Here is a 16,341-nt window from a genome sequence, read left to right on the forward strand (position 1 = left end):
TTTAAAGTAAGAAACAAGTCAGACATCATCAGTCAGTTCACAGCTACATTAACGTCTGAGTGACCTCCTGTGATGTCACTTCCTGCTCTATATGAAACAAACTCGTCCATCACTGAGACAAACAGACTCCATGTTTCTACTCAGAGCCAGAAATAAGTTCATGTAGAACATTTGCTGAATGAACAAGAAGGTCCAAATAATGCAGAATGAGTCAGAGACAGAGTTTCACAGAGTTTATAAAGTGTCTCCAACTCAACAACTCACTAAACTGACACATTTGTTAAGGGAGTCTGGGGACTTTCTCCACGGGGACAAAGAAGGAGCCTATATTGTTCCTGTTTAGTGTCTTTGTAACATGTGACATGTTTAGATCAATAACATGTTACTTCTTTCATAAATGGAGTGTAAATGGTGAAATCAGTGTAAACAGTGTGTTCAAACAGCTGATCAATGTTGGCAGGTAAGACTTTAGCACTTTAGACACAGAAGCAACTCTTAGAATCACTACATTTGCTAATGGAGTCTGGTGAGGTTGAGGTTCAGTGGATGGTCGCTGATACGGGTCTGAACAGCCTCTGTGTTAACTGAGTGTGTGAGCAGGAGTCAGTGAGGTCATCAGGAAGCCAACAGGTGTGTCTCTCTGTCCCCAGGTGAGAAATCAACGCTTCCTGTAACCTATCAGAGTAAAAGCCCCGCGGAGTTGAGTCGAATCCGATAATGTTTCTGAGCTCACACAGATCAGGTGTCCTCTCAGACTCACACAGGTGTGGTCACCTGGTGACTGACTCCGCCTCCAGTGGACAGGTGGGAGATCTCAGGTATCATATTAATTGTGTAAATGTTTCAGGACATTAAACAGGTGATTCATGGAGCACTTATAAACATAAACATATTGTAATAACTCACAAAGAACACAGATCTCCACTCCAGACCAAACCCACAGAGAAAACGTTAGATTTAAGGAGGTTTGTTTGTGTTGGAAGACAGTTTATAGCAGAATAGTTCTTGAAACAGGATCAACAAGAGTCCAGAGTTTGGATCCAGATGAAATGTGCCGTGGAAATCGAGTGTTTGTCAGGTGGAGTTTGGTGTGAAGTCTTGAGCAGTTTACAGCCTGTCAATAATCAATAATCAGCTTTCTTTATTAATAATCACTGAAACACGGACAGTTTCCTCACACATCACGTCCTCCTGTGGCTGAGGCCAGCTGCCTGTCGCCTCCCTCCCTCCCTCCGCCTCCCATGATGCCTTGCAGGCGATGAGCTGCAGCAGGAGTCACGCTCGCCTGCAGCCTCACTGCTGCTCACCAACAGGATGCATGCTGGGAGTTCACAGTTTTTTTACCTTCAACCCAGTCGGCAGAAAAATGTTGTGTGTTCGCTGAAACTTCAGATGATAGATGAGCTGTGCTCGTGGCCTGGTCGGGTTCAGGCACCAGAACCATGTAGTTCTAGTTAGAACCTCTTCATGTTCTGTAGAACTGCAGATTGATGTACTTTAGTTCACTTCACTACTTTTCATTTGATTACTTTAGTTACTAGTTACTTTGCAGATTACATGCTGCACCAGAGCCAAAGTACCAGTACAGTGTACAAATACTGTGTATCACTGTGTACAAATACTATGTATCAGTGTGTATATGCAGTGTGTATATAGTGTATATATGCAGTGTGTATGTGCAGTGTGTCCCGCGTGTGGATAAAGTCACGTGCTCTGCGGTGACGTCACGTATCCAGTGTATTTAAAGAGTGCGCGCGGGGCAGAGCTTCACTGAGCTGCACCGACAGCAGACACTTCCTGCAGTGTGAGGAGCGTCAGAGGCACGAGCCGGATTATCGATCCTGTATTGGCTCACAGTATTGTTCACTTGTGTGCGCGCGGCGCGACGCGGTGCCGCTCGTGCGGAAGATGCGGCGGCGCGGTGGCTGCCTGATTCTTCATCACTTTTCATCATGTGATGCCTGGTGCAGCGGCGGAGGTTTACTCTCTACATAGGGCACGTCTGCGTGAGCGGCAGCACGTCATGTTCTCGGAGGTGAGCGACGTCAACCTGACGTCCAACGCGAGCGCTCCGCTGGAGCAGGACTGGAGCGACACGCCGCACGCGCGGCTGTCGCGCGGCGGGCACCGCGTGGTGTCGGTGTTCCTGGGCTCCATCATGGTGCTCGGCCTCCTCAACAACCTGCTGGTTCTGGTGCTGTTCTGCCGCTTCAAGACGCTGCGGACCCCCGTCAACATGCTGCTGCTCAACATCAGCGTCAGCGACATGCTGGTCTGCGCGTGCGGCACCACGCTCAGCTTCGCCTCCAGCCTGCGGAGCCGCTGGTTGTACGGCCGCCACGGCTGCATGTGGTACGGCTTCATCAACTCCTGCTTCGGTCAGTGGTGCCGGTTCTGCTGCTGCTGCTGCTGCTGCTGCTGCCGCTGCCGCGGGGCGCAGAGTACATGCTGGAGTGAATATAGTTATATTCACATGTTAAACTTTATATTTATATTCACATGTTAAACTTTATATTTATATTCACATGTTAAACTTTATTGTTATATTCACATGTTAAACTTTATTGTTATATTCACATGTTAAACTTTATTGTTATATTCACATGTTAAACTTTAGATTTACATTCACATGTTAAACTTTATATTTATATTCACATGTTAAACTTTAGATTTACATTCACATGTTAAACTTTACAGTTATATTCACATGTTAAACTTTATATTTATATTCACATGTTAAACTTTATATTTCCATTCACATGTTAAACTTTATATTTATATTCACATGTTAAACTTTATATTTCCATTCACATGTTAAACTTTAGATTTACATTCACATGTTAAACTTTACAGTTATATTCACATGTTAAACTTTATATTTATATTCACATGTTAAACTTTAGATTTACATTCACATGTTAAACTTTACAGTTATATTCACATGTTAAACTTTATATTTATATTCACATGTTAAACTTTAGATTTACATTCACATGTTAAACTTTACAGTTATATTCACATGTTAAACTTTATATTTATATTCACATGTTAAACTTTATATTTCCATTCACATGTTAAACTTTATATTTCCATTCACATGTTAAACTTTACAGTTACATTCACATGTTAAACTTTACAGTTACATTCACATGTTAAACTTTACATTTATATTCACATGTTAAACTTTACAGTTATATTCACATGTTAAACTTTACAGTTATATTCACATGTTAAACTTTACAGTTATATTCACATGTTAAACTTTATATTTATATTCACATGTTAAACTTTATATTTACATTCACATGTTAAACTTTATATTTATACTGAGTGACGTCACTCCGGGCTTCTTATACATGTCAGAGTCTATATTCATATTTTACGTTTTAAATGTTACATTAACCTTCGACCCTAAAGTGACTGAACAGATCCAGACGAACATTAAAGTTCTGACATTTCACAGATCAGTTCAGATCCAGATACGTGTTCTGATCATCCCATTTAAAACATTCAGTTTTGGACCTTATCTGAAGCTTTGACTAAATCCAGGTTCCAGGTGGTTCTGTGGATCTGAACCTCTCCCTGTTTCTGTCTCCGTCAGGGATCGTGTCTCTTGTCTCACTGGCCGTCCTGTCCTACGACCGCTACAGCACCCTGATGGTGTGCAACAAGCGGTCCCCGGACTTCAGGAAGCCCCTGCTGGCCGTGGGGGGGTCCTGGCTGTACTCCCTGTTCTGGACGGTACCCCCCCTGCTGGGCTGGAGCAGCTACGGTCTGGAGGGGGCCGGGACCAGCTGCTCGGTCAGCTGGACCGAGAACTCGTCCAGTTCTCACTCGTACATCATCTGTCTGTTCATCTTCTGTCTCGGGATCCCGGTCCTGGTCATGGTCTACTGCTATGGACGCCTGCTGTATGCCGTCAAACAGGTGGGTCGCCACAACCAATCAGAACCACACAGCAGTTGAAAGGTGAGAGTTTATCACCTGTTTTCTGTACGTCAGGTGGTTCTGACGGTGACTGGTGTATCGTCTGTGTTTGGTTCTGTCAAGTGGTTCTGACGGTGTATTGCCTGTTTGGTTCTGTCAGGTGGTTCTGACGGTGACTGGTGTATCGTCTGTGTTTGGTTCTGTCAAGTGGTTCTGACGGTGTATTGCCTGTTTGGTTCTGACGGTGTATCGTCTGTGTTTGGTTCTGTCAAGTGGTTCTGACGGTGTATTGCCTGTTTGGTTCTGTCAGGTGGTTCTGACGGTGTAACGCCTGTGTTTGGTACTGTCAGGTGGTTCTGACGGTGTATCGCCTGTGTTTGGTTCTGTCAGGTGGTTCTGACGGTGTATCGCCTGTGTTTGGTACTGTCAGGTGGTTCTGACGGTGTATCGCCTGTGTTTGGTACTGTCAGGTGGTTCTGACGGTGTAACGCCTGTGTTTGGTTCTGTCAGGTGGTTCTGACGGTGTATTGCCTGTTTGGTTCTGTCAGGTGGTTCTGACGGTGTATCGTCTGTGTTTGGTACTGTCATGTGGTTCTGACGGTGTATCGTCTGTGTTTGGTTCTGTCAGGTGGTTCTGACGGTGTATCGCCTGTGTTTGGTTCTGTCAGGTGGTTCTGACGGTGTATCGCCTGTGTTTGGTTCTGTCAGGTGGTTCTGACGGTGTATCGTCTGTGTTGGTTCTGTCAGGTGGTTCTGACGGTGTATCGCCTGTGTTTGGTTCTGTCAGGTGGTTCTGACGGTGTATCGTCTGTGTTTGGTTCTGTCAGGTGGTTCTGACGGTGTATCGTCTGTGTTTGGTTCTGTCAGGTGGTTCTGACGGTGTATCGCCTGTGGTTTGGTTCTGTCAGGTGGTTCTGACGGTGTATCGCCTGTGTTTGGTTCTGTCAGGTGGTTCTGACGGTGTATCGCCTGTGTTTGGTTCTGTCAGGTGGTTCTGACGGTGTATCGCCTGTGTTTGGTTCTGTCAGGTGGTTCTGACGGTGTATCGCCTGTGTTTGGTTCTGTCAGGTGGTTCTGACGGTGTATCGCCTGTGTTTGGTTCTGTCAGGTGGGTCGTATCAGGCGGACGGCGGCCCGTCGCAGAGAGTTCCACATCCTGTTCATGGTGGTGACCACGGTGGTTTGCTACCTGCTCTGCTGGATGCCGTACGGCGTCGTCGCCATGATGGCCACCTTCGGTCGGCCGGGAGTCGTCAGCCCGGTCGCCAGCGTTGTCCCATCGATCCTCGCCAAGAGCAGCACCGTCATCAACCCGGTCATCTACATCCTCATGAACAAACAGGTGAGTCTTCACAGTGACGTCAGCTGGCCGACGCGTTTGTTTGGTTGATTTAAATTCTACGCAGAACGTTTCAATAAATCAGAACTGTGCTACGTTTTACCTTCTCATATAATTTAGAAATATAAAAACTAGAACATCTAAAGACAAACAAATAAAAGAATATAAAATAAACTGAATGAGAACATTTTGATTAAATGTTTTTTATTATTTAAGTTTTCATTTTATTTTTTATATTTATTTTTTTGTCTTTTTTTGATAAAGAGAGAAAAATAAATTAAACTCATTTGTCAGATTGTCTCAGGTTCTGGTGCTAAGCTAATGAATTAGCCTGGCTAGCTAACATAGAGGCTAACATCAACACATTTCAGACGGATGAAATCAGACACAGATTTTCCAACCAAATCATTTTATTGAGTTTTATTTTTTATCCAACCGGCAGCGACAGGTCCAGGTTCTGCGTGTCGGTTCTGAATCACCACGGCAACAGCTAACCATGATGTGATGCAGACAGCCGACTGTAACATCTCTGTTGTTGCTGATCTGTCAGAACCGGTGCGTCTGCTTCGGGCTACACGAACGTTTGGCCCAGAGTCATTTTGACGCCTTCGAGCTTTGCAGAGTCTCAAACCTGAAACCTTTTGTCTTCTCGTCCAGAACACACAGCAGCGTCAAGGTGGCCCGCGGGTCGGTCTGCAGCCGGGCTCTGTCACAGCTGAGCGCTTTCACAAAGACATAAGAAGCAGAATTCTGTTGTTTCCTCCGAGAGCAGCTGAGGACAGTGAACGCATCATCTGTTACTACTATACTTTTATCACAGTTTGAATCTGAAGAACAAAGTCTGAGATGTTTTATGACTTTGAGTTTCCAGCAGATCTAAATCTGAAGAAACAAATGATTCAGGAGGCGAAAAGTTTGACTTGATTTTCAAACTACATGAAAGTTACCTGAGTGACGACCCGGTGGTTCTGTCGACAATCAAATTTTGAGACACTTTCTCTAAAACAGCGTTCAGATTATTATTATTATAACGATCACATGACGACTTACCAACAGACCAAACATTAAAAATAAGTCTTCAGGGAAAAGTTCTGCAAAAAGTTATGACATAAATATGTTGCTGAAGGTTCTCAGTCATCCGGGTCAAAGAAAGTTCTGTATCGTGGTCCACTGGACTTTCTTGGATCAGAGGTGAGCCGTGTTCAACAAACTGAAACCGGTCCAGTTGACCACGATACAGAACTTGGAAACATGATCTCATAAACTGTTGTTTCAAAAGCGTGTTTTGAAAAAGTGTGTTTATTAAAACTACAAAAAAATAAAGACATCATTTCATCGACTTCATTTATCAAAACTCTGCTGACGTTTCTGGATCAACAAATTAGAATAACAACAGAATAAATCTAAACTCAAAACTGATGAACCAGTAAAACTTTCTCGCATTAAAATTATTTTTGATTAACAGTGAAAATAATGAAACGTCAGAATCATGACATCAAAATCTAAACTAGCTCACATGAGCGTTAAAAACAAAACAAAACTAACATTTATTACAAAAATATATTAAAATAATCTAAAAAACATTTAACATTTTTTAAGGAAACTGAAAAAAGGTGTCTTCATTATCCTGAACCCCTCAGAGTCTTAAGCCTGGATCACGACCCGCACCGGACCGTGCTGAACCCCCTCAGAGTGACCTTGCCCTTGGTCCTCAGCTGGTCCTGGGGGCCCACATTGATCCTCTGGATCAGCAGCTTCTCGTACAGCAGAGGGTGGTACGCTCCCAGCGTGCAGGCGGCGTCGTGGTACCGCTCGTAGTAATGACAGCGGTCGGTCCGACGGACTGACGGGATGAACTCGTACACGCTGACCTCACCACACAGTGACATCATCAACAGGATCCCTGAAACACGTGACATCATCAACCTATCATGCAATGACAAAAATAATCTTCACAATAAAAACAATCTAAATCCAGTTTGAGTCACAATCGAACAAAACAAAGATTTAATGACATCATGGGCTCTATCTTAACGATCTGAAACGCAAGTATCAAACGCAAAACGCAAGTAGCTTTGTGGGCGGATCTCAGGCGCTGTTGCTTTGATGCTGGTGGGATAAATGACTCGTGCGCCCGACGCAAATCTAAAATGTGTTGGTCTGAAGTAGCTACATTACTCATAGGTGTGGTTTGGGCGTAACGTGAAATAAACCAATCAGAGTGTCATCTCACATTCCCTTTAAAAGCAGGTGCGCTTGTTCCATGGCAGATTGCTATTATAATGGCGAATTTGCCAGGCGCACGCCAGGAGCGGTTCACAGCCGAGGAGACCAATGTTCTCGTCAGGGCTGTAAAAGACAGAGAAGTGGCCTTGTATGGGGATGGGAGGAATCCATCCAAATTAGCTTTGGTTAAACGGGCGTGGGAGGAAATTGCCACATTTGTTTCTACGGCTGGCATCCCCAGGACATCGCACCGGGCCTCGGGAGCAGTGCGCACGGGCCGAGCAGCGCGCAACGGCCAGCTCATGAGGGAGCAGCGCAAACACCAAGGTGCAGAGGATCCAGACCCACTACACGCCGTGGCAGCATTGTCAGACCGGACCGCACTGTCCGGGATGCGGCAAGGTATTAATGCCCGTCTTGACCGGGTGGCGATGTTGCTGCTGCCTCTCAGGCGCATCGCCTCAAGTCTCCAAACGCACCACCTGCTCCTGTTGTGCCCCTTCCTCCTTCTTCCTCCTCCTCCTCCCACTTATCTCCGTCCACCCGCTCCACTAGGAGCACATCGCGCATTGCCACTCCCGGACCCTCGCGGCTACGGCGGGCGCTTCGCATATCAGAGGGAAAAAGAATTAGTTCTTCTGTTTAAATCTTTTCACCTTTTTTTTGTATGGTTTGCAAAAACGGGAACTGCTGAGAGAAGCAAAGTGTATGCACGTTGAGCACACGCTACATTATGGCCAAGCATGCGCCCTTAAAATGGCATCTGAATAAGCGCCACTGACTTTAGACCAGGTTTTTCCTGCTCTGTTGCGGAATTGTTTTCTGAAACAGCAAAATAGCACCAGTGAACGTTTGCGCCGGAACACACCTCCTCTTTCTGCTGAACCGCCCCGGGAGCGCAAATTCATTCCCTGATTTAAGGACGTGCGTCTGCGGAGGGAAAATTCCAATGTGCGCCGAATGCAAAATTGGAATTATACAAGCGCTTAGTGCAAGATAGAGCCCCATGTGTCAACACGGAATATGAAGTGTCACGTCTCCAGCTGACTGTTTACTGATTATCAGTCTGTGATTGATTATTAATGTCTGTGATTGATTATCAGTCTGTGATTGATCATCAGTCTGATTTGATTATGAATGTCTGTGATTGATTATGAATGTCTGTGATTGATTATCAGTCTGTGATTGATCATCAGTCTGATTTGATTATGAATGTCTGTGATTGATTATGAATGTCTGTGATTGATCATCAGTCTGATTTGATTATGAATGTCTGTGATTGATTATGAATGTCTGTGATTGATTATCAGTCTGTGATTGATCATCCGTCTGATTTGATTATGAATGTCTGTGATTGATTATGAATGTCTGTGATTGATTATCAGTCTGTGATTGATCATCCGTCTGATTTGATTATGAATGTCTGTGATTGATTATGAATGTCTGTGATTGATTATGAATGTCTGTGATTGATTATTAATGTCTGTTCCTCAGTTCTACCGCTGCTTCCTGATCCTGTTCCACTGTGAACACCAGCTGACAGAGGATGTTCACTCCTCCATGCCCTCAAAGACCACCGTGGTCCATCTGAACCGCCGAGTGTGCCACATCAGCCCGGCCGCCACCGAACACACCGCTGCTGCCGGCTCCACGCTGCTGACCAGACCTGATACTGCAGACATGGAAATAAGCAGCGCCGTGTCCGACAGAGCCGATGCTGTTGGGCCACGGGAGGTCTCCTCGTGAAACTTCTGACCTCTGACCCTTCACCTGAAACCTCAATCAGCTGACTGGAGGTCTGGAGGTCAGCAATCGATGACAGAGGTGTGTGTGGCCGTAACGACGTGATGTGGACATGTACATCAGAGTCACAGGAACACGTCTGGAGACGTTTATGAAACTTAGAGAATTAAATTAACATTTTTCCGTTTTTTACAGATCATCAATCAATAAATCTGCTGTGATCACAGCGTTCATCACCTGTTCACACCTGTAAAGACTAATGTATCGAGCGCCAGGTTCATTTCTCTTCTTTATCAAAGAGAAGAATTTAAACTAAATTATTATTATTATTATTATTGTTATTATTATGTTCCATTAAATTTAGATTTACAATAAACATCGAGTCCTTCTGACGTTTGTATTAGAAGCATTAGAACATTAAAACCATTTGGAGGCAAACAACAAAAATCAAACAAATAATAACAAACGTTATTATAATTATTGATCCTGAACTCAAAGGAGCTTTAATGGAGGAGCTTTCAGTCTCACATCATGGTCTTCATCAGGCGACTTCATCAAGATATTTATTAATCAGAACTGATGTAAACTTCCACTGTGAGTCATGTTGTCTGTTTGTTCACTCCATGATGTCATCAGTTCTTCTCACTGACAGACCGTCACGTCTTTAATGAGATTACTAAATCTTTGAAACGCGTTATTAACAGTAACGAGTCACAACAACATGGTTCTGATGGTTCTGATGACTCAAGTGTCTGACAGTGTGAGATCGTTGGTCACTTATCACAGAATCAAACGACTGTGACGGCGGCTAATCGAATAATAAAAGAGGATGAACATTAAAGTGAGTATTTCCTGTGTGGGCGTCATGATGCTGGTCTGTTGAATGTCTGTGCTGTAAAAATGTTGTTGAGGAAAGTTTGGAATAAAGTTCTGTAAACTCACTCGTCGTCTTTTGTGTGTATTTATGTTGTGAATGTGTTTCCTCTTGTTGAGCTCATCTTTAAATCGCCGTTTATATATTTATTCTAATATAAAACAATCATCTTGTTGAAGATTATGATCACGTGCTGACTGAATGCTGCAGTGAGACGTTGTCGCCCCCTTCAGGCCGCGACGGTCATCACACAAAACACTGTGTATCATATTTACTGTTGACTTTTATGTTGCTTGTTTTTAAAATGTGCCACATCAATTAAGTTATTATTATTATTATTATTATTATTACTACCGTCACTTCAAACAAGTCAATCAAATGTTATTTAATTTAATCAGTTTCTTAAATTTCCATTCAAATTTAATCTTATGATAAAAATCAAAGACATCAGATGTTGGAGTTAAATTAACATGTTCCTAACATTTTAAGTACGTTTTGCACTTTAACTATTCAAACTGTTTATTTCACAACAAGTGAATATTCATAAATTCATGTGATTTAATAATATTGACACTTTCATTAAATGATTTGTATAGTATAGTGTGAATCAGTAGTTCTGTAGTCCTGGTACCTGTGAAGCCTGACGAGGGCGGGTTGGGCTGGATCTGGACCCCGGTGTTGTCCTGGATCAGGTCCCACAGGCTCCAGATGAACTCCGGATGGAGGATGTAAAATGGCTGCTCAGGTCGGAGGCGACGGCGTTCAACGTACGCCGAGAACAGATCAAAGTCCGGCTTCTCGAACCACTGCAGAGAAACCAGGACACGATGAGTTAGCACACGTTAGAGAAACAGTAAAGTCTTGTGGTTGCGTTCAGACCTCGGTGAGGTTGGAGGAGTACGGAGCCGGATCCCAGAGCAGCAGGGTGACGTCCTGATACAACGAGCTGCTGTTGAACTGGTGTTTGGGCCGGGCAACGATCTGATGGAGACACAGACGGACAAACTGAGACGGCCTGAACACAAACTAAAGTTGAGCTTGACACACCTGCAGCAGGTAGCTCAGTGTGCTGGAGGACTGGCAGGAAGTTGTGACACTGTGACTTCAGTCCTGGAGTCAGTCTGAGCTTTGAACACAGCTCTTCAAATAAAAGAGGCAGAAGCTCAAAGCAGGACGTTCAGCTCTCTGATGAGCTGCTCTGGAGGTTGTGGGTTTGAATCCTGACTCTTTATAAAGCTGCTGCTCAGAAGAAGGAGTGAAAACCTCTGAGAGACTCTTTGCTCTCATCCTCCTGTTAGCTCAGCAGGAGAAACCAGCGCTGGAAGTTTGGAGGTCGAGGGTTTGATTCCTGATTGATTTTTGAGCGTTGAGGTTTAAAACAGTGAAATGTGACAGAAACAAAGAGCAGCAGTCAGATCTGTTAGCTCAGGCTGATAGAGGCCCGGTCAGCAGTCCTGAGGTTGTGGGTTCAAGTCTTGTTTGGGTTTGATTCTTATAAAACTCTGTGAAGTTTGAAGTATGGAATGAAAAGCGCCCAGAGAAAAGCTTCCTGCGCCCGGGGGCTCGGCAGTGCGGTGGGTTGTCATCCTGGCTTGCAAAGATGCTACCACAGGTTCGACTCCGGCCGGCCCGTCCAGACCCGGAGCCGACGGAGGGGGCCGTGTCCCCTCCCGAGGTTTCTCAGAGGTGGAAGCAGGGGGTTATCGAGCGCCGAGCCATCAGCAGCTGAACTTTTATCACAGCGTGAGGACGTGACAGAGTTTGTTTATCGATGTTGCTTTATTACATTCTAAAGAATATCCACTTCAATTCATCAATCTTTATTGGTTCATTTTATAACTGACACAAAAGTCATCTCATCATTGAGCAGGTCTGACTTCATCTGCAGAGATCATGAGCAGCACCTGGTGACAGAGGAGAGAACAAACAACCAGCAGTACCGGACTCTGGCCCAACTGTTGTTCTGTATAGAGTCAGAGAACAAGACGAAACATGTTGCGGGTACCAAAACGCTGTGATCGATAATTAAATTATTATCTAATTAAATGAAACAAGTGGACAGATATCAATATTTAACTGTCATGTATCATCACAGTAACAAACATTAGCAGCTGTAAACACAGAAAGACATAAAACACTTCCTGTGGAGCAGGAGGCTGTCGTTAGTTCACAGTTACAGGTGGAGTCTGTACCTGTGAGTTGATGATGCGGATTGTGGTCTTGGTTCCCACGTCCCTCTCGAAGCCTTTGGTAGGGGCGGCGTTGAAGCGAAGAACTGCATCATGGGAATCTGAGTCCAGGAGGAGAAGAACAGGTGTGTTTCACGATCAATCAATAAAGAGTCAAGATTAACAGAGTCAAAATAATTCACCAGCAGGGGGCAGCAGAGAGATCATATTTTAAAAAGGTGATGTTTTAACACAAAGAAAGACAGAACCAGTGAGGTTGTGGGCTCTGACTGTAGAGAACATCTGACCCGTCTAGGGGTCCCGGACCTCTCCTCCCGGTCCTGTATGTGGACTCACCTATCTCCCTCCCCAGTGATGAGTTGAGGACGGCTCCGGCCGACGTCACCACGGCACAGCTCTGATACTGAGACGTCCGGAGCTGCTGCAGGGGCAGTGAAGGCACCAGCCGGGCCCAGCCCAGACCGGAGAACGGCTCCTGAGTCCCATCCACAGTCCGGATCCTGGTCCTCCTCTTCAGCTCACAGTACAGTTGCAGACCAGACCTGCAGTCCCCCCGCGGGCCCTGGTACGTCACCTGGTGCCTGTTGGAGCTCAGCTGGACCTTCAGGACCTTCTGCAGACGAGGACTTAGCATCTCCACCGTCAGGTTCCCGGTCCAGAGTCTCTGAAGGATTTCCAAAGACCTGGACCTGTAGTAGTCCTCAGATCTGGACCTGAAGTCAGTCCTCCTCCTCCTCCTCCAGTCCTTCTCTGAAGAGGCCAGGAGGCGGGTTTCGGTCCTGCTGAGTCTAGACCGAGGCAGCCGGGAAGACCTGAGGTCCAGGAAGTGACAGAGCAGGGACAGGAAGAGGAGGAGCCAGGCCAGCAGGAGGACTAGCAGCCACTTCCTGTACGGCTTCATCCTGCGTCAGAGGTCAGAGGTCAAACTTCATGCGTTCTCACGCTGGTTAATGTACAAAATGTTACTGCTTTAGAGAATCATCAACAACTTTATTCCTTAAAAAGGTCTTTACAAATTATTATGTTTAAACCAACATGAAGTCAAATATTGAGGAATGACTGTTTCCATGATTTGAGAAATAGAGAGGGGATGTTAACAAATATTCAAAATGGTTTTGTTCTTTTTCAAAATATCCTCAAGTTCTCTCAGGAAATGTCAACTACAACTGTCGCTTTTGTTTGTTTGTTTCCTTTCTCTTCACTAATAAAGTTTTCAAAAAAACAAAATCCATCAAGCTAGCTCGGCGACAGAAGAATAAACTGCTAGCAGACTTATAAAGTTAAAGTTACAGTTACTCACCAGCCATCATTTCTGCAGCGTCTATAATTAATATAATAATGATGAAGGCGTGTCGACTGGATAAATATTCGTTCTCTGCGTTTGTTTCTTGTTTTTGTTCCACTGACTGCAACTTGTGACAGTCAGGTGAGACTGTGCTCGTCACTTCTCGCGATAGCAGCCACGCGATCCGTTCGCAAGGCTGCTATCGCGAGAGGTGACGCGACTTCGTCAAAAAGAGCTGACAAGGGCTGATTAATCATTTAATGTAATAGATGTTATAAAGCAAATCGTTAGTACAACAGGCACATGTTTGATATGACTGAGACTATTCGTTTATCATCAAAGTTATAATCAATGTCCTGCTGACTGATAGTTTAGCCCTCCCTATCACTATTATCACTATTAAATATTATACACCTATTAATAAACATTTGATGTCACATCTTACTCACCTACTGGAAATGTTAGCTTAATATTTCCAGGTCTGATCCGATCTTCACACCAGCTGATTTGTTTCTGTAACATTTTAAATGAAAGTTATAAGATAGTAAAAGGTGCAGGATCAACCTCTATCATCAGAGTTAAAAACGTATTATATTTATCTAATAGTTGAAAAGTTGAATTATTTAAAATAAAAGACTTTTCGATCGTTCGACCAAACTTCATGTACAATTTTACTGTTTTAAGGAAAGACAGATTGAGTCATGTTTGATTGACAGCTGCCTTCCTGTTACCTGTCAGGTGAGGAGGAGGTCCTGCAGAGACACTGCAGGCTCGTGCTGACACCAGCTGAGTTTCCTTCGGTGTCCCGCGGGATCAGTCTCCCAGAATCCTCTGCTGGACTGGTTTCACTGTGGATGTTGGGGGGCTACGAGTGCTCTGATTGGCTGCCTCGGTCCCTTTCAGTGACACAACAGGCAGGCCTGTAACCATGACGACCACATTAATGCTGCGTTCAGGTCCGACGGTGAAAATGAGTATCAGAGTAAGAGAGACGCTGCTGAGACAGAACATTCAGCCAGCGAGGGGTTAACTGGGGGTCTGAAGGTTGGACCTGATCCCAGGCGGACTCGTGGGAAACCAGACCCGGACCTGACCGGCATACATTAACCAGAGAGGGCTGACACATGGTGGACCCGAGGAGACCCGGACCTGACCGGCATATATTAACCACAGAGTGCTAATCTTGAAACTACTTTATGCCTCAGATCCTTTATGTTATGTCACTTCCTGTTCCTGTTCACTTTAATCACGTCACGCTCAGGTGCACCGAACACACCGAACGTTATGACGACTCTCTCACCCGTCTGACGGTGTTCAGGTGTCTGACGGTGTTCAGGTGTGTCACCTGTCTGACGGTGTTCAGGTGTCTCACCTGTCTGACGGTGTTCAGGTGTCTGACAGTGTTCAGGTGTCTCACCTGTCTGACGGTGTTCAGGTGTCTGACAGTGTTCAGGTGTCTCACCTGTCTGACGGTGTTCAGGTGTCTGACAGTGTTCAGGTGTCTCACCTGTCTGATGGTGTTCAGGTGTCTGACAGTGTTCAGGTGTCTGACAGTGTTCAGGTGTCTCACCTGTCTGATGGTGTTCAGGTGTCTGACAGTGTTCAGGTGTCTCACCTGTCTGACGGTGTTCAGGTGTCTCACCTGTCTGACGGTGTTCAGGTGTCTGACAGTGTTCAGGTGTCTCACCTGTCTGACGGTGTTCAGGTGTCTCACCTGTCTGACGGTGTTCAGGTGTCTGACAGTGTTCAGGTGTCTCACCTGTCTGACGGTGTTCAGGTGGTTGTGAGCTGGAAGTTGTGGTCACAAACAGTCGGACTGAGATGTTGCATCACTTTATTGTCGTGCTTCTCAAACACCTTTCACACCCATCACACTGATCAATAACCCCTGATCATGTTGATAGACTGATGTATTGATAACCCACATCCTAATCAATAGGACACAATTAAATACATTTAAAGTTCTCCTCCAATCAAATCACAGTTCACACAGCTCAAATTTTACACCGCGTTGATCAAATGACTCTGACCTAAACTTACTCACCGTCACCATGGTGACACCGGTCAGATCCCCATCACCATGGTGACACCATCCATGGCGATCCAGGCCCGGTCCTGTTCTCCTGCAGGTGAAGAACTTGGGAATGTTTACTGCTCTTCTTACATTCAGGAACAGAAGTTTTATTGTGTCATCGATGTTTTAAATGTGCGAGGAGCCGGTTGTCATGGAGACAAACTGACGCCTTTAAGGAGGGGCTGGTTGTCTTGGAAACAGCCTCCTCATGTGTTCATTCACTGAGCGATGAGTCCTGACAGACATTTACAAGCTGGTGATTTTACATCCCGAGTGTCTGAACCAGGTGAACCCGGTGAGTCTCCACCTGCTCTATATGTACATGAGCACACGAGGCCACGCCCCCTCAGTGAGCGAGGTGGGCCGGGCTGGACGCTGGTCTGTTCTGGTCTTTACTGTCACACCTGAAGGATCTGATGCCTGTAAATGATTTAAACAGATCTACAGTTGACAGGAGGCAACATCCAGCCACCACACCCAAACCAAAAACGAACAGAACCGCAGAACCAAAACAGACTGAACCCAGAACCAGAACAGACGAACCCCAGAAACCAGAACAGACTGAAACCCCAGAACCAGAACAGACAGAACCCCATAACCAAAACAGACAGAACCTCAGAACCAAAACAGACAGAACCTCAAGAAACAAAACAGACTGAACCCCTAGAACCAAACAAGACTGAA

General features: G+C 45.1%; 2 protein-coding genes across 4 annotated transcripts; one reads left to right on the top strand and one right to left on the bottom strand.

Moving 5' to 3' along the window:
• Positions 1-1,752: 1,752 nt before the first annotated feature.
• On the top strand, positions 1,753-10,176 carry LOC115576658 (pinopsin-like). Its single transcript, XM_030409226.1, has 4 exons — positions 1,753-2,378; positions 3,602-3,927; positions 5,036-5,269; positions 8,987-10,176. Exons 1-4 carry the CDS (start codon positions 1,958-1,960, stop codon positions 9,236-9,238), a joined length of 1,233 nt encoding a protein of 410 aa, XP_030265086.1. The 5' UTR covers positions 1,753-1,957; the 3' UTR covers positions 9,239-10,176.
• LOC115576661 (beta-galactoside alpha-2,6-sialyltransferase 2-like) lies at positions 6,548-16,214 on the bottom strand. Of its 3 annotated transcripts, none has more exons than XM_030409235.1 (7): positions 14,315-16,214; positions 14,037-14,096; positions 12,635-13,200; positions 12,302-12,399; positions 10,989-11,090; positions 10,741-10,915; positions 6,548-7,169 (listed from the first exon to the last, which is right to left on the bottom strand). In XM_030409235.1, the coding sequence occupies exons 3-7, from the start codon at positions 13,197-13,199 to the stop codon at positions 6,922-6,924; spliced, it is 1,188 nt and encodes a 395-aa protein (XP_030265095.1). In that variant the 5' UTR covers position 13,200; positions 14,037-14,096; positions 14,315-16,214; the 3' UTR covers positions 6,548-6,921. The 3 variants fall into 3 exon arrangements, with proteins under 3 accessions (XP_030265095.1, XP_030265094.1, XP_030265096.1); XM_030409234.1 differs by having other exon boundaries at positions 14,033-14,096; XM_030409236.1 differs by lacking the exon at positions 10,989-11,090 and having other exon boundaries at positions 14,033-14,096.
• Between the last annotated feature and the right edge of the window lie 127 nt (positions 16,215-16,341).

Source organism: Sparus aurata, chromosome 24, assembly GCF_900880675.1.
Source record: "Sparus aurata chromosome 24, fSpaAur1.1, whole genome shotgun sequence".
Lineage (NCBI taxonomy): Eukaryota > Metazoa > Chordata > Actinopteri > Spariformes > Sparidae > Sparus > Sparus aurata.

Excerpts from the sequence above, each read along its gene's own strand:
- LOC115576658 (XM_030409226.1), top strand. The coding sequence starts at position 1,958 with ATGCCTGGTGCAGCGGCGGAGGTTTACTCTCTACATAGGGCACGTCTG. Across the intron at positions 3,928-5,035 it reads TGCTGTATGCCGTCAAACAG|GTGGGTCGTATCAGGCGGAC; the intron begins GTGGGTCGCCAC and ends TGGTTCTGTCAG. Across the intron at positions 5,270-8,986 it reads ACATCCTCATGAACAAACAG|TTCTACCGCTGCTTCCTGAT; the intron begins GTGAGTCTTCAC and ends TCTGTTCCTCAG.
- LOC115576661 (XM_030409235.1), bottom strand. The coding sequence starts at position 13,199 with ATGAAGCCGTACAGGAAGTGGCTGCTAGTCCTCCTGCTGGCCTGGCTC. Across the intron at positions 10,916-10,988 it reads ACTCCTCCAACCTCACCGAG|TGGTTCGAGAAGCCGGACTT; the intron begins GTCTGAACGCAA and ends GTTTCTCTGCAG. Across the intron at positions 7,170-10,740 it reads GCCCTCGTCAGGCTTCACAG|GGATCCTGTTGATGATGTCA; the intron begins GTACCAGGACTA and ends CACGTGTTTCAG.